Source organism: Littorina saxatilis, linkage group LG3 (genome assembly GCF_037325665.1).
Source record: "Littorina saxatilis isolate snail1 linkage group LG3, US_GU_Lsax_2.0, whole genome shotgun sequence".
NCBI lineage: Eukaryota > Metazoa > Mollusca > Gastropoda > Littorinimorpha > Littorinidae > Littorina > Littorina saxatilis.
The window spans coordinates 28538893-28562117 of NC_090247.1; the positions used below are offsets into that span (position 1 = coordinate 28538893).

A 23225-nucleotide genomic window follows, 5' to 3' on the forward strand; every position below is an offset into this window, starting at 1 on the left:
AGATATGACAGGGGAACCACCTCTCATGGCAAAAACTGGGTCATTTTGGTGCGCCCTATTGGCCCCCTGCGTCCAATGGGTGACTGGATTACAATTTTTTTTTTTAAAAGAAGGGGGTGCGTCTTAGATAACAAAGCGCCTTGTCACCCGGAAAGTACGGTAGGTTTAATTTGTACACATTAGAAAAAAAAGTTTTAAAAAAAAAAAGAGTGATTGCCTACCTACCTACCCTATTTTGTTTGGCTATGTTACCGTAACCACACCTATTTTTTTTTTGGCCTTATGCACTTTTGTGAAATGGTCAGTGCTGTTGTGCACTTATGCAAAACTTGGTGCTGTGCTGTACTTAACATTTGAACAAAATGCATTTTGTTCAAATGTTTAGTGCAACTTGCTACTATATAATCGCTGTATGCGCTTTGTGGTAATAATACACTGTTGTGAAAAGTTTGCCCTAAATGTTGGCACTATGCATCATTGTTGGAGCACCCTCCTGTAGATGCACCATGCTGAAAAATGTACTTATGAATCAAGCATTGACTGAAATAAACAATTTATATATCCAGCACAACATGCAATTCATTAACTTTTGACCCTAACCTTTAACACTTCCCAAAATAAATCTTTGGTGGACATTGCATCGACGCTGTTCATTTTGAATGAACATTTTTCTTGTTGTCATTGTCATTGTCATTGTCTCTCTCTCTCTGGTGAGAGTTGAGCAGACGACAGCCAACACCAAGGGAAACTACTCCAATCAGCGGAAGTCCAGACATTGCAACTTCCGGTTATGGCAGACGAACACCTCATGCGAAGCAGATGACAGCTGGTTTTAAGTAGTTTTCATTGAACTGCCTTTGCCTTACTGTACGTTTGGCCGTTAGAAGTTGCTCACAATGACAGATTACGCCGAGGAACAGAGAAACGAGATCGAGGCCTTGGAATCCATCTACCCAGACGAAATAGAAAGTAAGATCTGACATGAACCTGTTTTTTTTGCCGAAAGTTGCTGACAACCAAACGTCGATTTGTGTTTTCCATTCACAGAATAATTGCGCGTACAGTACACAACAGTTAGCTTGAACATGTTTGGAATATAACATGATGACCAATAAGTGTCTACATTTGACATGTTCTTTCGTAGACAATACAAACAAAGTAGAAATGTTCAAATTTGAGAAGTTGTGTATTATATCAAGGTTGTTTTTGAACGGATCTGCTAAAATTTGGCAGTTGTGACATTTTTTCGTTTGCAAATAATACAAAATATTTGTACTGAACTTCACAGCTCGATGTGTATGATCAAACTCCTGCTGAATACTAGAATGGAACTAAGTTTAAACAGTTGAATGCAAGATATTTATTTTTATTACTTGCTTAATAATGTATTTAATTATTTGTTTACTTTAATGATGCTTATGGAAGTTATTCTACATTTTTTTCCAGTTTTGCAGGATTCCCCACATTATGTATTCACAATGAAAGTGGCATCACAAGATTCAGAAGACCCAATAGACCCAGAGCACGCTGACGAAACTCCAGAAAAAGGTATAGACAATAATTATCATTGTTAATTTTTTGACTGCATCCTGCACCACAGGCACGTAAAATAATTTTCAGTCGGCGCATTAAAATGGAAACAGTGTGCCTGCAGGCACCTCATTCTAATCGCAGTGGAATACACCCTTTAAGACACCACCCACCCATTTTAAGACCTCTACCGTTTTAAGACCCTAGTTGTTCACATTTTTTGTTCATAGCTAAGGTGTACCTCCATTTTAAGACTCGACCCATACCGTTTCAAGACTTGCTTATAGTCAACTTTTGGGGACACCATGAAAGGTGGTCCATAGCACTTTACAAATGAGTTCTGCAGCTGAAAATGTGTTTGGTCAGTATCACTATCAGCTTAGAGTCAGATGGAAGGAATATGACTCAATTATACATCATCACATAAAATGGGAGACATACTGATTTCTATACAACCAGAAGTGTTTATGCTTTTGAGGTATGAAGCTTGAACTGTGAGCATCACTGCCCGCTATACAATGTTCATGTTTTGGAGGTATGAACCTTCAAGCTGACAATACTGCTAAAAAAAAAAAAAACAATGTTTAAGCTGATCAGTATTGGTTGCTCCTTCAATTTTTCCTTTGAATGGTTTATGGGCACAGCATTAACACAACATTGGAAAGAAGAACAGTTGAAGACTTAACAGCTCATTTGGGGCAAATACATGTAGCAGTTATGAACTTATGTTGACAATTTTCGTTTTACTGTTTCAGTCGGATGCACAGTACAGTTTACCTACACTCCAAAATATCCTGATGAAGCTCCCTTGATGGAAATAGTTCTAACAGAAAGTCTGGAGGATGAGCAGGTGGAAATGATACAGGAATTCTTAAAAGAACAGGTATGTTTTGATAGGTGGTAATAGGTTTTGGTGTGTTTGTTTGAGTTTATATTTGTGTGAGTTACTTTTTTTTCAAGGGGGGGGGAGGGGGGGGGGGGGTCACTTTGTTTACAATAAGGTAAAGAATTTTTGCTCAATACATAGGGGACAAAAATATGCTTGTATCTGAAATCTAAAGTCGTTTGAATAGCCATCCTCTTTATCAACAAGGACACGCAAACACACACACACACACACGTGAAAGAAAGGACAAGCAAAAAAGAGAGCGCAAGACATTTGGCAAGTAAAACACCACAAACGTTTGCAGGCAGAAGAGAACCTGGGGATGGTGATGGTGTTCACAATCATCTCAGCGCTGCAGGAAAGACTGACAGTGCTGGTGGAGGACATGAAGAAACACGCAGAGGAAACCAGGTATCAAAAGCTGAAGAAGGAAGAAGAAGCGGCACAGGTAAGAAGGACACACATTGCACACACTTGTTTGGAAGAATGAATGGACAGGATCAATAGTCTAGCAGTTAAAACATCAGCCTTCCATGTGGAAGGTTTGGGATTCAAATCCAAGTTGCACCAGGTTGATTAAGGGTGTAGATTTTTCTGATCTCCAAGGTCAACTTATGTGCAGAGCTACTAGCTCCTTATGACCCTTCATGTGCACATGCAAGAGCAAATACGCACATATAAGACAGGGGCTCACATCCACGTCGGACATCAGACATTCAGGGATATTTTTTCCAAATGTCCTATACATTTTTCATGCAAGAGGACATATGTCCTATTTTTGTCACAAAGTGGTCATAGTCCGATTATGCTTTCATTTGATCCGGACATTGTCAGTATTTTCCAATCAACAGTAGTTTGATTTGCTATTTTATCGATGTTTTGCGAAGCGATGTGTCTCTCCAAGCAGACGGAACTTGGGGAGACTTTATGTGCTTTTTTTTTTTTTTATAGAGAAGAGCTTCAAAGGGTCGCAACTCTGATTGCTCTAAGCCTGTTGATAGTTGCCTCCCTTCGCGTTTTCTTTTTCTCAGAAAAAGCAACATTCCGCCGAAACGAAAATTGGTGCCAGAAAAAGACCAGAAGCGTTTGTACTTAAAATCTCTGCCCTCATCAGCGGCTAGTACCACTGAAACTGAGTTCCCTCTGGCCTCTGAGCAGCCAGAGCCAGATGAAACCGACCCGTCACTCTAGAAAGTGAAACTTCGGCGCCAAAGAAAGACGTTACCCCCTTCCCCACCCCAGCGTGTGATTTGTTCTGTTACCTGTATTCTGTATTCTGTATTCTTTTTGCCAAGAAAATGATTTTACTTGTTCTGTTACCTTTGTGCCAAGAAACTAGTTAAGTTTAATTAAATTTACGTTTTGTAGCACAAAAAAAAGTCCTATTGATTTATTTTTGTTCAGGACAAATGTCCTATCACTCTTGCATTGTCCAGGACATTCGTCCTATGCCACCTCTCATGGATGTGAGCCCCTGATAAGATCCTGTAAGCTTAATCAGATTTCAGTAAGTTATGGAAACAAGAAAATACCAAGCATGCATTCCCCAGAATACATAGTATGGCTGGCTAGTGGATAAGACGCCGGCTTCCCATGTGGACGGTTGAGTCCCAAATTCTGGCTATGTCTGGCGAGTTAAGGGTGAATTTTTTTTCTGATATCCCCGGTCCTCTTATGTGCAGATCTGCTAGAGTCTTATCCCCTTTTATGTGTACATTCAAAACACAAGACCAAGTACGCACGAAAAAGATACTGTAATCCATGTCAGAGGTTGGTTGGTTATAGAAACACATACATACATACAAAGCATACAACCCCGAACAACATGTATGTCGGCTTAAAAGAGCTGTGAAAAAGCGGTGATGCACGCACAATCTTCTCGTGCAAAAGACATGTGAGTACGTGAGAGTTTCAGCCCTCCATAAACAATAGAAGGAGAAAACTTGTCATGAAAGGACACCTGCAATGTAGTGACACTTTTGTCTGGTTCCTAGATGTCCTCTCGTCTCAGGTACTGTTTAGTCTTGAGTCGAGCATTTGGAAATGCCTGAGCCTGAAGGGCCAGTATAACTTACACCTCTTTGTAGCAGTCTGCCTTGGGGGTGAGAACGAAAGTCGAAGAGATGGCTAGAACAGTGTGGTGCATTTTCCTGGAATAAGGGTGCAGTGTTTCGAATAGAACTGAGGCGCGTCAGCCACGACTGTGTCTGAGCTGAACATTAGCGCGTACTGCTCACAGCTCCACACTTGGCACTGTAAACATTCCACCTCTCTTGCCACCATCCGCCCTACCCTATGTGTCATAACTATGTTGTACTGTTTTTCTGGGTGGATGACCTCACAGAGGCTGTGTTTATGAACTTGTTGCACAGAATGGAATGTATATATATGTGCAAAGAAGCGTGTAGAGCTGGTAGTGGTAGCTAGAAATTGGCATATTGGGAGATATGTTGTGTGTATGCATCTGTCGGTGTGTGTGTGCATGTGTGTTTTGTCTGTCTCTATGTTGCTGTTAATAGGCAACTGTCATTGTTTTGTGACTTTAAAGTTTGGTTTGTGTTTCCTTTCAGAAAAAGTTTGAAGGAACAAGGGTGACCATTGAGACATTTTTAGCATGGAAAAACAAGTTTGATGCAGAGAGGAATGAGAAGAAACTGAGAGAGAAGGAACAAGATCGCTTATCAAAGAAGCCTTCAGGTGAGGTTTTTTTAATATTTTGTAAGCAGACATCTGTTTCATTTCACTGTTTGATTGATGGAGGTGTATTGCCAAGAGCACAGATTTAGGAGATGATTTCTTTGGTGTGATTTGATTGAATAGGAGAGAACCAGTGCATTCATGCATCCACATGCCTGAGAAAAAGGGGTGTACGTATTGTGAATCTTCACATGCATGTGCCCTATTGGGATTAAAAATTAAAGGAGCAGGTTCTGTATCCACTTACATACTGTTTAATGTGAGCATACAGATAGAACACATAGACGCTTGTAGGCAGTGCTCTTTGGTAAGCATTGCTGGTGCCTGGTACTCATTATTTCCCTTGTTTCAGGTAAAGAACTGTTCATGAGGGATGCGACACTGAACGATTCTGACATCACATTTCTTCAGGAAGGTAAGCATAGAATGAAAAACTGATCAACTCGATCTTGTCTCAACTTTACTGAAATGGAGTGTGAAACCATGGCAGAAGGAGAGAACACCTGCTCTGATGTACACGGCATAAACAAAACAAAAAAACACACCATGGGTGGAATTATCAAGACTTTTTTCCAATATTCTCGTGATTTGGGTTCACATAACTTTGCTCTCTTAAAAGTCAATGTCGTTTGTAGGGGGCATAGTAGGTAGTGGGCTGGACAGACCCACTCCTGAACACAGTCGAAGTGACTCAGCAGAAGTGCAGTGTCATCTTCCGAGGGTAGCCTACCGCAGCGACCCGACATCCCCCCCCTGGAGCGTCTGTAAAATCGACAAGTCTGGCAGCGGAACGAAATTCAGAGGTGGTTGGAGCAGCGAGTACAGGGACGGGGCGGTGTGCGAGCACAACGGGACAAGGGAACAAGTGTAAAGACGAAGAAAAAAAAAACAATTTAAAAAAACAAACAACTTTGCTCTCCATTCTGGCACACATGAGGGATCGCGCTTACCGATAATTTTCGGTATTGAACTGATTGAGATTCACCAATACCGATAAAAAAAGAAAGGGTGCTCGGTCAGACGTACCGATTGTTAATTGGGTTGATCGGGCAAAAAATAAAGAGTGGAATAACCCGAATTTATTCCAATTAATTCCACAGAAAACGTCTGCGTGTCAATGGCATTGATAAACATTGATTTAGTCATTGTTTGCCTTTGACTGGTTGCCTTGGCAGGTTGACCGATTTTCTTGAGAGCATTGTGGTCAGCTCATGATGTCATACCGGTTTGAAAAATATCTAGCGCGATCACTGACACATGCACACACACAACCCCAACCACCACCACCACCATGCTTGTCTCAATTCCTGGTCTATACTAAACATGTAATCAGTACTTGACTAAATGTAAACACCAGTTTGGCACAACGTCTAATGATAGCCACAGTGAACATCATTTTGCTGATATTTTACTTTTTCATTGTAAAAGAGGCAGGTTCCATGTAGCTCTCACTGTTGTCTGTATTTCAAGCGCTTACTTCCCTTTATGTGATTTTTATATTTAGTCAAGTTTTGACTAAATATTTTAACATCGAGGGGGAATCGAAACGAGGGTCGTGGTGTATGTGCGTGTGTGTGTGTGTGCGTGTGTGTGTGCGTGTGTGTGTGTGTGTGTCTGTGTGTGTGTGTAGAGCGATTCAGACTAAACTACTGGACCGATCTTTATGAAATTTGACATGAGAGTTCCTGGGTATGAAATCCCCGAACGTTTTTTTCATTTTTTTGATAAATGTCTTTGATGACGTCATATCCGGCTTTTCGTGAAAGTTGAGGCGGCACTGTCACGCCCTCATTTTTCAACCAAATTGGTTGAAATTTTGGTCAAGTAATCTTCGACGAAGCCCGGACTTCGGTATTGCATTTCAGCTTGGTGGCTTAAAAATTAATTGATGACTTTGGTCATTAAAAATCTGAAAATTGTAAAAAAAAAATAAAAATTTATAAAACGATCCAAATTTACGTTTATCTTATTCTCCATCATTTGCTGATTCCAAAAACATATAAATATGTTATATTTGGATTAAAAACAAGCTCTGAAAATTAAATATATAAAAATTATTATCAAAATTAAATTGTCCAAATCAATTTAAAAACACTTTCATCTTATTCCTTGTCGGTTCCTGATTCCAAAAACATATAGATATGATATGTTTGGATTAAAAACACGCTCAGAAAGTTAAAACAAAGAGAGGTACAGAAAAGCGTGCTATCCTTCTTAGCGCAACTACTACCCCGCTCTTCTTGTCAATTTCACTGCCTTTGCCATGAGCGGTGGACTGACGATGCTACGAGTATACGGTCTTGCTGAAAAATGGCATTGTGTTCAGTTTCATTCTGTGAGTTCGACAGCTACTTGACTAAATATTGTATTTTCGCCTTACGCGACTTGTTGTTGTTGTTGCCATCAGCACTGTACGTGCTGCATCTGATTATAATTTTCAGTGCAAAAAATCACAAGCAGATAATGAATCATTCTGCCCTGTATGTTTATTTTCAGAGGGCAACAACATAGAGGGGTGTGTGTGTGCAAACTATTTCATGTGTGTGCATGTGTTTCTCTGTTTTCTATGAGTGTATTTCATTGTGTGTCTAAGCATGTGCGTTTGAACACGCGTGCCAGCATACTGGTAAATACAAGTCTTCACACATTTTATTGTACTATTATCATTTTAATTTTCAGTATAAGAAATAAAAAACCAAACTGTGAAGAAAACTTGTTTGTTCATTTTTCAGAGGGCGACAGCGTGGAGGTTGACGAATCCTTGTTCGAAGACATGGAAGACCTTGACCTTGATGATGCAGACGACGATGAAGACGACCCAGATTATGTACCATGAAAATGTGATAGTTGATATAGTCTGTTTGTTTTTGCCGCCATCAGTTTGCTTTGTACCATGCATTGTACATAAAAGGAATCATTTCTTTATGCCTGTCATGTTTTATTAATAGGTTTTGCTACCTGATTTGGTGTGGATGTGTGTTTGTGTATGTACGTGTTTGTATTCATGCGATATGCGTGCATGTGTTTGTGCACGTGTGTGTGTGTGTGTGTGTGTGTTTTCTTGTTGATTAACAACCGTCAAACGCCAGACAAGCATTTTAACTTTGTTTTTAGCAAATAAGGAACCCCTGAAAGCAAGATTCATTTAATCTGAAGACATTATTTTGTCTTTTTAATTTTTTATCAGTCTCTTTTTTTCAGCAAGAGTTTGTATTTGTGTGTGTGTGAAAATGATCGGTAATCTTTTTCCAAATACCAAGCAACTCCCAAACTCTACTGTGTTTTTTCTGTACGAATCAAAGTAGTGAACAACAGTAATAAAGGCAAACATACAAGAAACAATCACAGAAAAAATACGAAAACCATGCACATATTGCTTTAATCAGCAAGTAAAGCACAGTTGTGCCGATCCAAACAAGGGTTTCAACAGCATCTTCAATACGCCTTTCTTTATGATCATGAGCACCACCACAGATCTGTAAATATTTCAACGTGACACAAGAGCATCCTTTCACTATGACATCTGTATACAAAATCAGGTCTTAAACAGAGAGCACCCAAGCTGTTAATTTTTGGTATGTGACCAAGTCAAGGAATGGTCTTCTATATCTATCTATATATATATACGACTAGTGTCTGTCTGTGTGTCTGTTCGCGATGCACGGCCAAAAATCTCGGTCGATCTTTTTCATATTTGGAGACCGTATTCAGCTACACCCCGGACACAACCTCATCGATGAGATATTTCAACACGTGCTCTCAGCGCGCAGCGCTGAACCGATTTTGGTTTTTCTGTAGATCCACTATATCCATTCCCAGTAACTCTTCCTTATCTTCTCCAGTGTTTTGTTTTGCGCGTTTATCTCCCTTCCTTCGTGTGGCGTCAATCCATATTCCCGTTACTACGTTACTATTTTTAGAAGGTCACTGCACGTTACTATTTTTAGATCTCCCTTCCTTCGTGCGCCGGTGGAGCCGGCGTACACCCGGCAAAGCCGGGTCCCAGGCGCAGCCTGGTATTCGGCTCTACTTCTTCCCGGCAAAGCCGGTACCCGGCAAAGCGGGTAATCATCTAGTATATCTATATACGGCTTGTGTGTGTCTGTCTTTCTTCGCAATGCACGGCCAAAGTTCTCGATGGATCTGCTTCAAATTTGGTGGGCATATTCAGGTAGACCCCGGACACAATCTGCTCGATGAAAATTTTCAACACGTGTTCTCAGCGCGCAGCGCTGAACCAATTTTGGTTTTTCTGTACATCCATTCCCAGTAACTCTTCCTTATCTTCTCCAGTGTTTTGCGCGTTTATCTCCCTTCCTTCGTGTGGCGTCAATTGCGTACGGTGCGCCCGGCGAAGCCGGGTATTGGTGCACCACTCACCCGGCGAAGCCGGTTACCCGGCGAAGCGGGTATTCATCTAATATCCCATATATGCCTAAAAAAAAAAAATTCAAATCTGAGATTGGGATCCAAGCTGTTCACTTCAGTGAAGGAGTGTACCTTACTACGTGACAGTGCTGCATCTCACAATGGCCCTTGCAAAAACATGAATGTCTGACAGTAAATCGCAGCATGGAGTTTATCGCATGGCAAATATCTGTGAGTCTCATTGTTTGCCTCTTGGTTTTTTATTAAATGTGGCCTTCAGAAAATAGTGCTGTATCTCACGCAGGTCCTTGCAAAAACACTATGCATGTCTGACATTTAAAGAGGTGATTAACAGAAACTCTGAGAAAAGGGTTTCTTGAAAGGAGGGTTCCACTGTACAGGGTTTACGTGAGATGAGCTGAGAGCATCCTATGACGGCTTACTAGTGCCAAAACCTCATAATTGTAATTATCAAGGAAAAATTAGTAATTTTCCCTTGATAATTACCATTTTCACGTGTTTATTACTAATTTTCACAGGAAAATTACTATTTTTCCCGGAATAATTACTAACTTTCACCTGTTAATTACTAATTTTTAGTTTTGGCTCACTTCCTGACGGATTGCTAGAGCCAAAACTAAAAATTAGTAATTTTCCTGTGAAAATGAGTAATTAACTAACAGGTGAAAACAGTAACTGACAGCGTTAATTAGTAATTATCACGTGATAATGGGTAAACCCAGGTTTTGGCACTAGTAAGCCGTCATTGGGCTTACTAGTGCCAAAACCTCATAATTGTAATTATCAAGGAAATATTTGTAATTTTCCCTTGATAATTACCATTTTCACGTGTTAATTACTAGTTTTCCCTGGAAAATTACTTACTTTCACCTGTTAACTACTAATTTTTAGTTTTGGCTCACTTCCTGATGGATTGCTAGTGCCAAAACTAAAAATTAGTCATTTTCCCGTGAAAATTACTAATTATCCCATGAAAATGAGTAACTAACGAGTGAAAACAGTAACTACAAGCGTTGATTAGTAATTATCACGTGATAATGGTAACTCCAGGTTTTGGCACAAGTAAGCCGTCATAGCATCCTTTCACTGGGACACACCGTGGAACTAAAGCCTGTCAGCTTCCTGTGTGTGTGAGTTCTGTTCTTCTTCTTCTTCCATTAGACGCCCAGGGTCAACATTCTGACTATTAATGGCGCTTGAGTAGGCATGCTGGGTATTTTTGTGTTGCTATAACCAGAGATGACAGTATCTCTGCTAGAACCCACCTCCGGAACTCTGACATGGATTACAGGATCTTTTCCGTGCGCACTTGGTCATGTGCTTGCGTGTACACACGAATGGGGTTAAGTCACTAGCAGGTCTGCACATAAGTTGACCTGGGAGATCGGAAAAATCTCCACTTTTAACCCACCAGGCGGCAGCGACCGGGATTCGAACTCACGACCTTCCGACTAGGAGGCCGACGTCTTACCACCGCCCGACTTTGGGTTTTTCTTTGGAGACATTTGTGTCTAGCACGCCAAGACATTTCCACTCAGTCTACACTGGGGAGAAAGCAGTTATGCTCAGTGTAGATTGTTGGTATGTGTCCAAGCGGGAGAATGCTCCAAACGCCCGAACACATCTTTGATGGTGTACACGAGAAGGTATGACGCCATTAAAGGCACACCCCTTAATTATCTCGCGAAAAACAGTTCGGCTTACCATCTCAGATCTGGCTTCCACTTGGTCGCATACAACAACAACAAACACAAAACACACAAAGTCAACCTGACTGAGTGGCATTTACGAAATGTATTCTCCCCCCCCCCCCCCCCCCCCACGAAAAAAATATGCACAGAGAGTACCCAAGCTGTTAATGTTTGATATGTGACCAAGTCAAGGATGGTCTTATCCCATATATTCCTAAAAAAACCTATTCGAATCTGAGATGGGGATCCAAGATGTTCACTTCAGTGAAGGAGTGTACCTTACTACGTATATATATATACGTGACAGTGCTACATCTCACAATGGCCCTTGCTAAAACATGAATGTCTGACAGTAAATCGCAGAATGGAGTTATCGCATGGCAAATGTCTGTGAGTCTCGTTGTTTGGCTCTTGGTTTTATTAATGTGGCCTTCAGAAAATAACCGCAACCCACCTGTACGGAGGTGACTTTTCCTTTACAATGGAAGGGCGAGGACAGTAATGTGAGAGCGATTTGGATCGAGGTGCGACTGGTACATACAGTGGACACTCTCCCCCTTTTAGGACCCCCAATACTCTAAGAAAAGCAGGTTTTAAGAAGGAGGGAGTCGATCAGTCTTAAAATGGAGTTAGGTTTACAGACATTATGGATATAAAGTCTGAAAACACAAAAGTCTAAAAATAGGGGTGGGGGTGGTAAAAGGGATGTTCCACTGTAGTTTACGCGTGTATTTTAGACGATGAATATGATTTGGTTTTCAAGTGAGTTCCATCTTCAAAACTCTCTACCATCCAGCCACCCACCTCATGGGCGGATCTGGGGGGGGGGGGTTACACGGGTTACGTAACCCCCCCCCCCACCCCCCCAAAAAAGAGGTAATTTATTGGCTCAGGATGCACCAGATAGCTCTATTTTGCTTCTTTGGATAAAAAAAATTTCCGGGGGGCATGCCCCCGGACCCCCCTAGAGGCTTAGGCGCCTTCGGCGCCGTCAACTTGTATCTTCGCAGTCATTTTGTAACCCCCCCCTCCAAAGTGAATTGATCCGCCCTTGCACCTAAGTCGACAAATATATAAAAAAAAAGAAAATCCCAAGCATTCATAACTAACTGCGTCATCAGACCGCCACACTTACCTGATCAACCCAACAAATCTAAATTAAATTTCAACGTTCACTAATAAGTAATAAAACTTACACCAACAGTCCCTCTGTGCCCCTCCCCCCGACTCCCCATCTATCTTTTCCTTTGAATGACCTTCTACACCACATCCTTCTCCCCCCCCCCCCCCCTTCCCCCTCCCCCAACCCAATGGACCATGTAGCAAATCTTTAAAAAAAACAATCCAAGCGGTTTGAAGTGAAATAAATAATCCAAATTTCATCACAACACCCCTCTCTGCCCTCACTTCGGTGTGTACTCTTGTACTCCAACCCCCCCCCCCCCCCCCCCCACTGACCAACACGATAAAGCAAAGCCTTACAAATGATATATCCACAACCGTCAACAAGACTGTAACACCCCTGCATGCCCTTCTTAAGCCCAGAGTCTATTGTTCAGTCGATATGGTCACCAGTAGGTGGCTGTAAACAATAAACGCTACACTAATGCTATTCGCAATCTGCCGTCTCGCCTGATTAGCCTACCTGTGCCTGAAGCTCCGCCGTCTCGCTTGGCTGACCCTGGCACCACAGGGACACACAGGTAGGTTTTCCTGGCAGCGTTTCCTGTTCACAGCTGTACCGGCGCGACAGGTGTGTGTAGGCAAGTTTCACAGGTAGACAGGCGCCGGTTGGGTCATACACAGCTGTAAAGTTTTAAGGACTATAGAGAAGGTGTGAGGGATTCCTGTTAGTTGTCGATGTTGAGTGAGAAGTGGAGAAGGTGAGTACTGAACATATATTGTTGCGTTTGATGGTGTATTATGTGTTGATACACGCGGAGAGAGGAGTGTGTATATTATTAGTTTTGTGGGGAATGCACCTCTCTCTCTCTGTCTCTCTCTCTCTGTCTCTCTCTCTCTGTCTCTCTTCTTCTCTCTACGTGTCTGTCTGTCAATTTAGTTGTTTGTCTGTCAGTCGTTCTATGAGTGTGCGCATGCTTGTGCGCTCATATATGTGTTTGCGCAACATTTTATTGAAACGGCGCTGTTTCACCCTTAAAAGGAACAGTACGACTTCGATTATGTGCGAATTAAAACAAACTATTGAGTGAGCAAACAATCGAACTGTTATATCCAAGCAACGCAACTGTCTTAATATCCGATTGTAGGGGACCACTTTTTATATTTAGTCAAGTTTTGACTAAATATTTTAACATCGAGGGGGAATCGAAACGAGGGTCGTGGTGTATGTGCGTGTGTGTGTGTGTGTGTGTGTGTGTGTCTGTGTGTGTGTGTGTGTGTGTGTGTGTAGAGCGATTCAGACTAAACTACTGGACCGATCTTTATGAAATTTGACATGAGAGTTCCTGGGTATGAAATCCCCGAACGTTTTTTTCATTTTTTTGATAAATGTCTTTGATGACGTCATATCCGGCTTTTCGTGAAAGTTGAGGCGGCACTGTCACGCCCTCATTTTTCAACCAAATTGGTTGAAATTTTGGTCAAGTAATCTTCGACGAAGCCCGGACTTCGGTATTGCATTTCAGCTTGGTGGCTTAAAAATTAATTAATGACTTTGGTCATTAAAAATCTGAAAATTGTAAAAAAAAAATAAAAATTTATAAAACGATCCAAATTTACGTTTATCTTATTCTCCATCATTTGCTGATTCCAAAAACATATAAATATGTTATATTCGGATTAAAAACAAGCTCTGAAAATTAAATATATAAATATTGTTATCAAAATTAAATTGTCGAAATCAATTTAAAAACACTTTCATCTTATTCCTTGTCGGTTCCTGATTCCAAAAACATATAGATATGATATGTTTGGATTAAAAACACGCTCAGAAAGTTAAAACAAAGAGAGGTACAGAAAAGCGTGCTATCCTTCTTAGCGCAACTACTACCCCGCTCTTCTTGTCAATTTCACTGCCTTTGCCATGAGCGGTGGACTGACGATGCTACGAGTATACGGTCTTGCTGAAAAATGGCATTGCGTTCAGTTTCATTCTGTGAGTTCGACAGCTACTTGACTAAATATTGTATTTTCGCCTTACGCGACTTGTTGTTTCATGCTAATAAGTAGCTTGTTTTCTTGCCAAAGGGTTTCATTTTGTGCTGGGTAGTTTTTCTCTCTTTATTTAACCGTTAGGCCTAATTGGAGCGACCTATAGCTTTGAAAAAACATACAGCAAAAATTAAATACAGAAACAATTCGTTTGTTTGTTTGTTTATTTTTGTCTTAAATAGAAAAATCAAACAAACAAAATATGTTCCACAAGATTTGCCCAAGCCGACCGCCTTTCTTTCACATACTTGTCAAACTTCTCCGTAGCAAAACCAAGTCTATTTCCCCCGCAGATTGAGTGGATCGGATTTGCACATTTCTGTAGTATCTCACCAGCGGCACGTCCGTTAAGACTTGGATATATGTGTTTGCATAACAGGCACTGACCTCAATGTGTTTGTCCAACATCGACATAAACTAGCTTTCAGCTACGCTTCAAACCAAGGATAGTGATTAAATATATATATGTCTTTAGTTGAAATTGTTAAAGCATGCGTCACTGGCCATTTTAAACGCTGTTTCACCTTTAGAAGGAACAGACCTTTTCGTGCAATGCATCATTTGTACTATCACAGATTTTATCAGACTTTTACCCGTGTGTGAGAGGAAATATGAAATTATGGTGCAAACAGAAACAGACGAGCAAACGAACTGAAGAGGGCAGGGTTGTACAAAGGGCAATGTCATGACTCTGGGTTGAAAATTTATTTATTTACCTAAAACCAAATCGAAGACGACGGCAATTGATTGTACTTTCTATTTATAGACAAAAACCTGTTTTCAAGATTTTGAACATTTTCTGTCATTTCGGGGGGTATTTTGGAACAAAAGCATAACTACGTGCAACATAATTTTCAAGGTGGGACATAATCAGATATCTCACACACACACACACACACACACACACACACACACACACACACACACACACACACACACACACACACACACACACACACACTCATGTGTGTGTGTGTGTTCGATTTACAGTAACTGATATCAACACACTTGTACTGGCCGTTTCGCAACCTCATAAACCAAAGATGTTCTATACTACGCTTTGTTAAAACTGCCACACCGTGATTTGAACATTACATACATTATTGCTCCTGCAATAAAGAAGTTTCAAAGATAAGAAACAGTTATCATTGCTTCACTGATATTCTGCACCTCTTCGCCCAAAACAACCTAGTTTCAAGTCAATGATTATTTTTGTTATTGCTTTTTTTGTAAACTTTTTGCTCGAGCAAATTTGACAAGATTCGGATTGAATGTGCGGTATTTCGAAGTTGTGACACTTTTCTTTGGGCACAGCTGTGTAAAAAAAAATGCAATAAATACTTGCAAGCCGCTAGTTTGAAAACTTGTTTTGTAAACACAAGTTTGTTTAATCTAATATGAATTCATCTGTCATTGCTCTTTCAAAATGTTCTTAGATGACCCGACAGGTAGACCCTATGACCGAGAAATGTATTAGTGCGTTGAGTGCAGAATGTTTCGGTTCAATTGATGTTGACACATGAACAAATGGTAGCACTGCTCCATACAAATTGGAAATCGCTCAAGACTTTTATCAAAGAGAGAGAGAGAGAGAGAGAGAGAGAGAGAGAGAGAGAGAGAGAGAGAGAGAGAGAGAGAGAGAGAGAGAGAGAGAGAGAGAGAGAGAGAGAATATATATTTAGAAAGAGAGAAAGAGAGAGAAAAAAAGAGAGAGACAGACAGAGACAGACAGACAGACAGACAGACAAGACAGAGAGACAAGACAGAAACGTACAGAGAGAGAGAGAGAGAGAGAGAGAGAGAGAGAGAGAGAGAGAGACAGAGACAGAGACAGAGAGAGAGAGGGGAGAGAGAGAGAGGGAGAGAGAGACAGAGAGAGAGAGAGAGAAGGGGGGGGGGGAGATGGGGGAGGGGAGAGGTGGGAGGGGCAAATGGTTGGGGTAGTAATGGAGCACAACCGACAATATTTTTACAAACTGATCGGCGCACTCCAATCTTGACCCTTGCACTTGCAGTCAATGATCAGGCACTATGTCTTTCAACGTTTCTCCCTTTGAAGAATAATGCACTTTAAGTTTAAAAGGCCACCTGAGTGTTTAGTTTAAAAGGCCACGTGCGTGCTTTGGTTAAAAAGAGAATTATCAGGCACGTAGCCTTTCAGGAATTCAGTCTATTCAAGTCCTTACAAAACGGTTTCAAATTTACGACTTGAGAAGTACGCTATTGCTATTGAGAACATCTTTCAAAGATTTTGCAGTCGCCCAGGATTTAATTATTTGAGATAACAAATGTGTAACTGGGTGCCAATGGACAGAAATGACATAACAATTAATTTGTTAATTATACATTATAAAGTGTATATCCTCGAACTTATAGCAGCAAAGCTTGCATATTGTGTGCAATTCCTCTTCAACACAGAATAGTTTTTTTGACTAAGTGATCAAATACAGCTATTTCTCTTGAGCAACAGATTCTGCACAGGGTACAGTACCAAGTAAACGCCTACCCCCTACTTTCTTCAACACAGAATTGAAGTTTAGAGAACGTTTTGCGATATTCCGTAGCAGCAAGAATGCGGCCATCCTTGTCACAAATCAACAGGGCTCCCCATAGCGCGCGTCCATGCGTCCTATACGCACTAGAAGCCAAAAACACGTACTAGAAATATATGGAGGGGGTCCCTGGACGCACTAGAGTTTAAATTAGCGGGTCCTAGGACGCACTAAAGTTCCTTTATCGTGCGTACCTTAGATACCATTTTCAGACTGCAATCGACACTTCGCAGTACACTATACGTGACCACAATGTTTTATATAAGTACACTGGGACTTTTCGGCTTTTGGACCCTTGGGACCCTCTAAAATACTGCAGTGGGGGTCCATGAACCCTCTAAAATTTAAAAGTGGGGGTCTTGGGACGCACTAGGAGGGGCGTCCGTGGGAGCCCTGATCAATCAGCCATGACGACGAGCACCCACGGCAATGATGAGGCAAAGAAGCCCCCCTCGTGTCATCGCGTCACATGCAGAAGTCTCGATTAGTAAACGACAAGACATTTAACTGAATTTCTTACAACTACTCAATCGTAAAGTAAGACAACAATCCATGAACGCATTTACTAAACTGGTCGATGTGCTCTCGTACAAGTGTTTTGTACAGACGAGGTGAAGAGTATATCATTTTAACACAGAGCAGAAACTCAAGCTTAAAGGATTATTGTCCACCACTGGAAGTTTTATTCGGTTTTCAAGTGCTTGAGTTATGTGTGTTTTCTTTTGTAAGTGACTTTAAGAAGTACAGATTTCTACACCCGTCATACGATAACTTTGAACTAAATATTCAATTTGTTTCTCCTTCTAGTTTCAAAGGACGTTTCCCAAACTCATGACACTACTTCAAACGGAAAGACTTGTATTTAAAAATGCGTGTTATAATCGTGTACACTACATTGGGGTGTGCACGTTAAAGATCCCACGATTGACAAAAGGGTCTTTCCTGGCAAAATTGTATAGGCATAGATAAAAATGTCCACCAAATACCCGTGTGACTTGGAATAAAGGCCGTGAAAGGTGAATGCTCGCCCTAATATAGGCTTGAGGTTTGCTGGCCGATGTGAATGCGTGATATATTGTGTAAAAAATTCCATCTCACACGGCAGAAATTAATATGTAAAGCGCTTAGAGAACGTCAAGCGCTATATAAATCTCCCCATACAATACAATCATTGTTTAGGCGTTGTTTCTGTTTGCAGAGGTCAATATAACTCATAACTCATAACTCATAACTCATAACATTTTATTGATCCAACAAAGGAAATTAATTTAGTCATCAGCACATATAGGTCATTAATTAATAACTATAAAAGAATAAAAGAAGAAAATTCATAAAACCCATGATATAAAAATACCCTTTTTTCTTGCACACCTGACACACCGACACACCAATACACATGCATACATGCCTACATACATACCTACATACATACCTACATACATACCTACATACATACCTACATACATACATACATACATACATACATACATTCCATGTTAAAGTGTAGTTAAGAACATCACAGTAATTATATCATTGTTTGGATTAACAGATAAGTTTTTATGTAAATGATGATAACAACAATCCATAATTAACGCTATTGCACTACCAAGGAAGAGACCAACCAAACACATAAAAACCAATAACAGTAATCATCAATATCTCTTTAATGTTTCTACTCTTTGAACTATCTCTAGCGGGATCGTGTTAGCATAGATCAGATAAACCACAGTTACGTACGTGAAATAGGCACATTGTATAGGCCTACACAGCCGATATCAGAACGCGATCACAGGTAGATATTTCAATCATAGCGTAGTTGTCAGGATCAAGTTGATCGGTAGGTTCAGGAGAGGGGGCGCAATTTGCGTAGAGCTTGCCAAAACCCCTACAACGTTATTTGAAGACAGCATGTACATTATGAAGAATTCGTTGTGATGTTGGCTTGGTTTGGAATGGATTTGTTTGGCAATGGCAGGTATGACTGTTTTTGTCGTTAAATGATTATGATTGCTTATATAGCGTGATCCACGAAATCCCTGATTCTGTGCACTCAACGTTAACGTTTTACGATAAAAATTGTTGTTGTTGTTGTTGCTGTTGTTGATGATGGTGATGACGACGACGATGATGATGATGATGATGATGATGATGATGATGATGATGATGATGATGATGACGAGGACGACGACGACGACGATGATGATGTTTTTGTTGCTGTTGTTGCTGTTATTTACCTGAATAGTTTTGATCAAACCTGCATACTTCACGTGTACAATAATCAGTCGCTTGCAGTTCATGTGTACCAGCGACAGCTTTTGATTGTAGCACGCGGGCAATTTTTATCTTAAAGTAATTTGAATCGTTTACCGAACAGCTAATTACCTCAACTCTCTTTTCAAGGAAATATTGCAGGCATTACATCGAAGCACTTGAATTATTCCTCCTAATAAGTGAAACAGTCTCATTTTAAGCGCTGCGTTGTAAAATCATTCCGAATTTCTCATATACATGTCTAAATTGCAACGTTGTGACCGACGAACATATTCCAAGGCGGACCCATGAAGTTAATGAGGCGTGGAACACCCATTGAAAACCACCAGTTGTTTTGCATGAACATGTATATTGGCGCGGCTGGCTCGATAATCGATTGATTAGAAACTTAGCCTATCGTTATTCATCGGCCGTAATTACATATCAATATTGGTGAAAATAAAGCGTTACCGGATGAGAGTTGGACAGGTGTAGGGTAGAAGGGTTGAGGGATAGGGGGGGAGGGGGGAGGGGGGGGGGGGAGTGGAAGGGGAGAGAATTGAGAGGCTGGAGTCACACAAATCATGCTACAACGAGGACGCAATTCGGAGAGTCTTGTGCCCTATGAATCATATTGCACCAATTCATCCCAATGTTCATTTATATTTGATATCCAACATCCTATATTCTCTTGGTATTTAGACACTGTTCAGTGAGAAACGCTGATACGCATAATGTGTTCCGTTTGTGCCTAGAAGTGTTCAGTTTAGAGTTTGTGCGTGTGCAAATCAGTATTTACAGACAAATCTACTCTTTTGGTTGAAATAATGATATAACCCGGGCACTTTAAAGAACTTTATCAGATTACTCTAGTTCGACATTGGGGCTGCTGTAATATAGCATTTCAAAGCGGGTTAATTCATCTTCACATTGTCAAAAATATGTACACAAAATCTGTTTTCCGCATTGGTTTAAACAATTTTATTCAGCAAAATTACATACAACAAAGCCGCATACAATCAATTAATAAATGGAGCACAACAAGCAAAGCTTATAAACGTACTCCGTTGATGGCGTCCCAATTATAAATTAATCAAGGCTCTTCCCTAAAAGAGGGTTGTCAATATGAATGACAACCAATAATTAATCTTGATACATACGGAGAAATATTAGGGTGAACCATGCCATTATCTGTGGTGGAATATAAAATATCCTTGGTGAACAAAGACAATTCTGTCTTAACTTAGGTACAAGAACAATGCTTTACTTTTTTTTCAAGCCTGGACATGACAGAAGGTCAAGAATGACCTGCGAAGACAGACCTTATTCTTTTTTCTTTTATTTTTTTCTCTCTAAAATTTGAATCAATCAATATATAAGTGATAACAAACATGGTATCTGTGTGTTTTCTGTTTGTACACATACTTTCTCATTCACATGAGGTGCAGAAAAACCTACCACCTCTAAGAACTTAATTCTGTTTCGCTTGGAAAAATGAGCGTGTCACTTCTTATTAAACGATGGTCATCTAGCGAGGATTATCAAGACTGTGATAACATTGTAGTGTCACCATGTATGTGGACTGGGTGGCCGAGTGGTAACGCACTTGCGCTCGGAAGCGAGAGGTTGCGAGTTCGACCCTGGGTCAGGGCGTTAGCAATTTTCTCACCCCTTTCCTAACCTAGGTGGTGGGTTCAAGTTCAAGTGAGCACTAGTCTTTCGGATGAGACGACAAACCGAGGTCCCTTCGTGTACACCGTGTAATCCCCCCCGCCCCCCCCCCTCCCCTAATCCGCCCCTGCTACATTTTTACTTCTTCTAAAAACGTATGACGTCATCATCCCACGCCTCGATCAACCGAACGTCTTAAAATCTAGAACCCCCTAAATGTTTCACTGGACGCATTGCGGCCGTCTGAGTTGCTCCTTTTCATAGTCTCAATCAGACGTGCTGTATTTTGCTGCATGCTTGACTTGCAATCAGGATTAGCGAAGGCAACAATTCTTTTGCTTCTATTATTGAGGCCAACATTATAGGTGCAGTACGTGTTAGTGTCAGTGTTAGGCGGGATTGGGTAAGAAGTTTTGTGTGCACTCAGAGGGCTGTACCACGAACGACCGATCAGTGCCAAGAATAATGTGTTCTGGTGCTAAGAGAAAGGTTAATTGTTGGGGTGTCTAAGAGTGTTGGGAACGGTAAGTACGTATTGTGAAATTTATTATTTGAATATTATGTGACTATAGAGGGGTGTCGTTAACTTTTTGTCTTGATCTTACTGTTGCCTGTGTTTTCTCCTGTCTGTCTGTGTGTGTGTGTGTGTGTGTGTGTGTGTGTGATTGTTAGTGTGTGTGTGTGCGTGTGTGCGTGTGTGTGTGCGTGTGTGTGTGTGTGTGTGTGTGTGTGTGTGTGTGTGTGTGAGTGTGTGTGCGTGTCTGTCTATTTTTTATTTTGTGTGTGGATTGAGCACACTTGGCCAACTGCGTACTGAACTGATAGCTTGCATGAAAAATAGGAACAATGTAAAAATTGAAGGGATCAAGTCAATCACTCTGACAAACGATTAAAGAAAATCTAGATTGCTTAGTTATGGTTTGGAGTGTCTAAAAACCTTTAGATCTTTGAGGGCCGAGTTTTCAAAAGGCCAGTGGAATATTCTAAGAAACTGCATTCAGTGGATATAAGTTCTTTACAACACCGGGGCGGTCGAGTCATTGGCGCTGAATTATTCACGAACTGATTTAAAAGTTGCAAATAATACAAATATTTGCTCTCGCAGATTCCGAGGAATCAGAGTCATTTTGATTAGTTAGTAGTATCTATCCTTGAACCAGTCTTGTTACTTGGTATTACCTGGGCGAAGTCGCTCGCGAAGTTGTCTTAACGAAGCTTGCTGCACGAAGCTTTGGCACTGAACTTTCGTTAAAAAGACTTAACAAAGTCTTCGCGAAGTCCACGTCGGGCTCAATTAAGGCCTTAAAAGGTGTCTTTCTTAGAGTTAGAGTGAGTGTCTTTGCATATGACCACGTTATGTTCCAAAAAGTCTCTGGTACTGGGGACAGAAAAGGCAAGTTAGCAAGCAAGAGTGAGTGCTCCTTAATACAAAACTTTAAATATACCGATGTAAACTGCTGTCTTACGTACTTAACAACAAACTTGAACTTGGTGTTCCTTGTTGCCAGTGCAAATAAAACATCTGAATCCAAGAGTAGCTCGACTATGCCACATATAATGGTGAGTCAGACAATCATAACTCGTATTAAAACTTCAATGCTTATTAGCGTTAAGCGGATTGTACTGGAGCCTCAGCTTGAGTAAAGTATTAAATCCTGAACGGCGTATGACCAAAGAAGAACATTAAATGGACTGTCTTTGATAGCACAGTTGAAGTGCTCTATACTGATTGTAACAGTGGAGCTGGCGACTGGATTGCTGAAAGAATGTTAAAGCAAACCTGCGTTGATGTGTTTTTGCTCAAAAGAAACTGCTCCGCATGCGTTCAATACCTCCTTAAAAAAAAGAAAAAGCAACCTGCTAAAGGCACACTCCTTCCCGCAAAAAACAGATCGGCTCACCACCTCAGATCTGACCAGGGTTATGCACGGGATCAGACCACCCCTTTACTTGTTCACATACTAAAAATCAACACCCCGACTAGACTACTTGCTGTAGTAAACTGGTGAATTAATTTCTAAAAAAAAAACCACCAGTTGACGCTTTTACACAAATATTTCATTTATACAGATTACCACTAACCAATGAGGGTACCTAGGCAGTTCATTTCTTTGTATTTATTAAAGTGGAGGGGTGTTTAATTTAATCCAATATAAAAGCATGGCCAGACCTGAGACGGTGAGCCGAGCTTTTTACACGGGAAGCAGTGTGCCTTTAACTTTTTCCTCTTCTGCGTTCTGGGGATGCCCTTTTAACAAATCTGTTAGGGGAGAGAGTGGAGAGTGCTTTCAACCTGCTCACAAGACAATAATGGTAAATACTTATATAGTCTATATTATCATCATAATCAAAATATAATGACAAGCACTTTATAAATATGTAACA

At 40.7% G+C, this 23225-nt stretch overlaps 2 protein-coding genes across 2 annotated transcripts in view; both read left to right on the top strand.

Annotated features, from left to right (window-relative positions):
• The first annotated feature begins 766 nt into the window (after positions 1 to 766).
• On the top strand, positions 767 to 8036 carry LOC138962071 (RWD domain-containing protein 1-like). The gene is made up of 7 exons (XM_070333780.1): positions 767 to 969; positions 1447 to 1548; positions 2286 to 2413; positions 2721 to 2864; positions 4987 to 5113; positions 5466 to 5528; positions 7846 to 8036. Exons 1-7 carry the CDS (start codon positions 897 to 899, stop codon positions 7947 to 7949), a joined length of 741 nt encoding a protein of 246 aa, XP_070189881.1. The 5' UTR covers positions 767 to 896; the 3' UTR covers positions 7950 to 8036.
• A 4819-nt stretch (positions 8037 to 12855) lies between these two features.
• The window catches only part of LOC138962072 (uncharacterized), a 40506-nt gene continuing 30136 nt past the window's right edge, over positions 12856 to 23225 (top strand). Inside the window, exon 1 of the mRNA XM_070333781.1 lies at positions 12856 to 13076. The gene's annotated coding sequence lies outside the window, so the exon portion shown is untranslated. The remainder of the gene's footprint in view (positions 13077 to 23225) is intronic.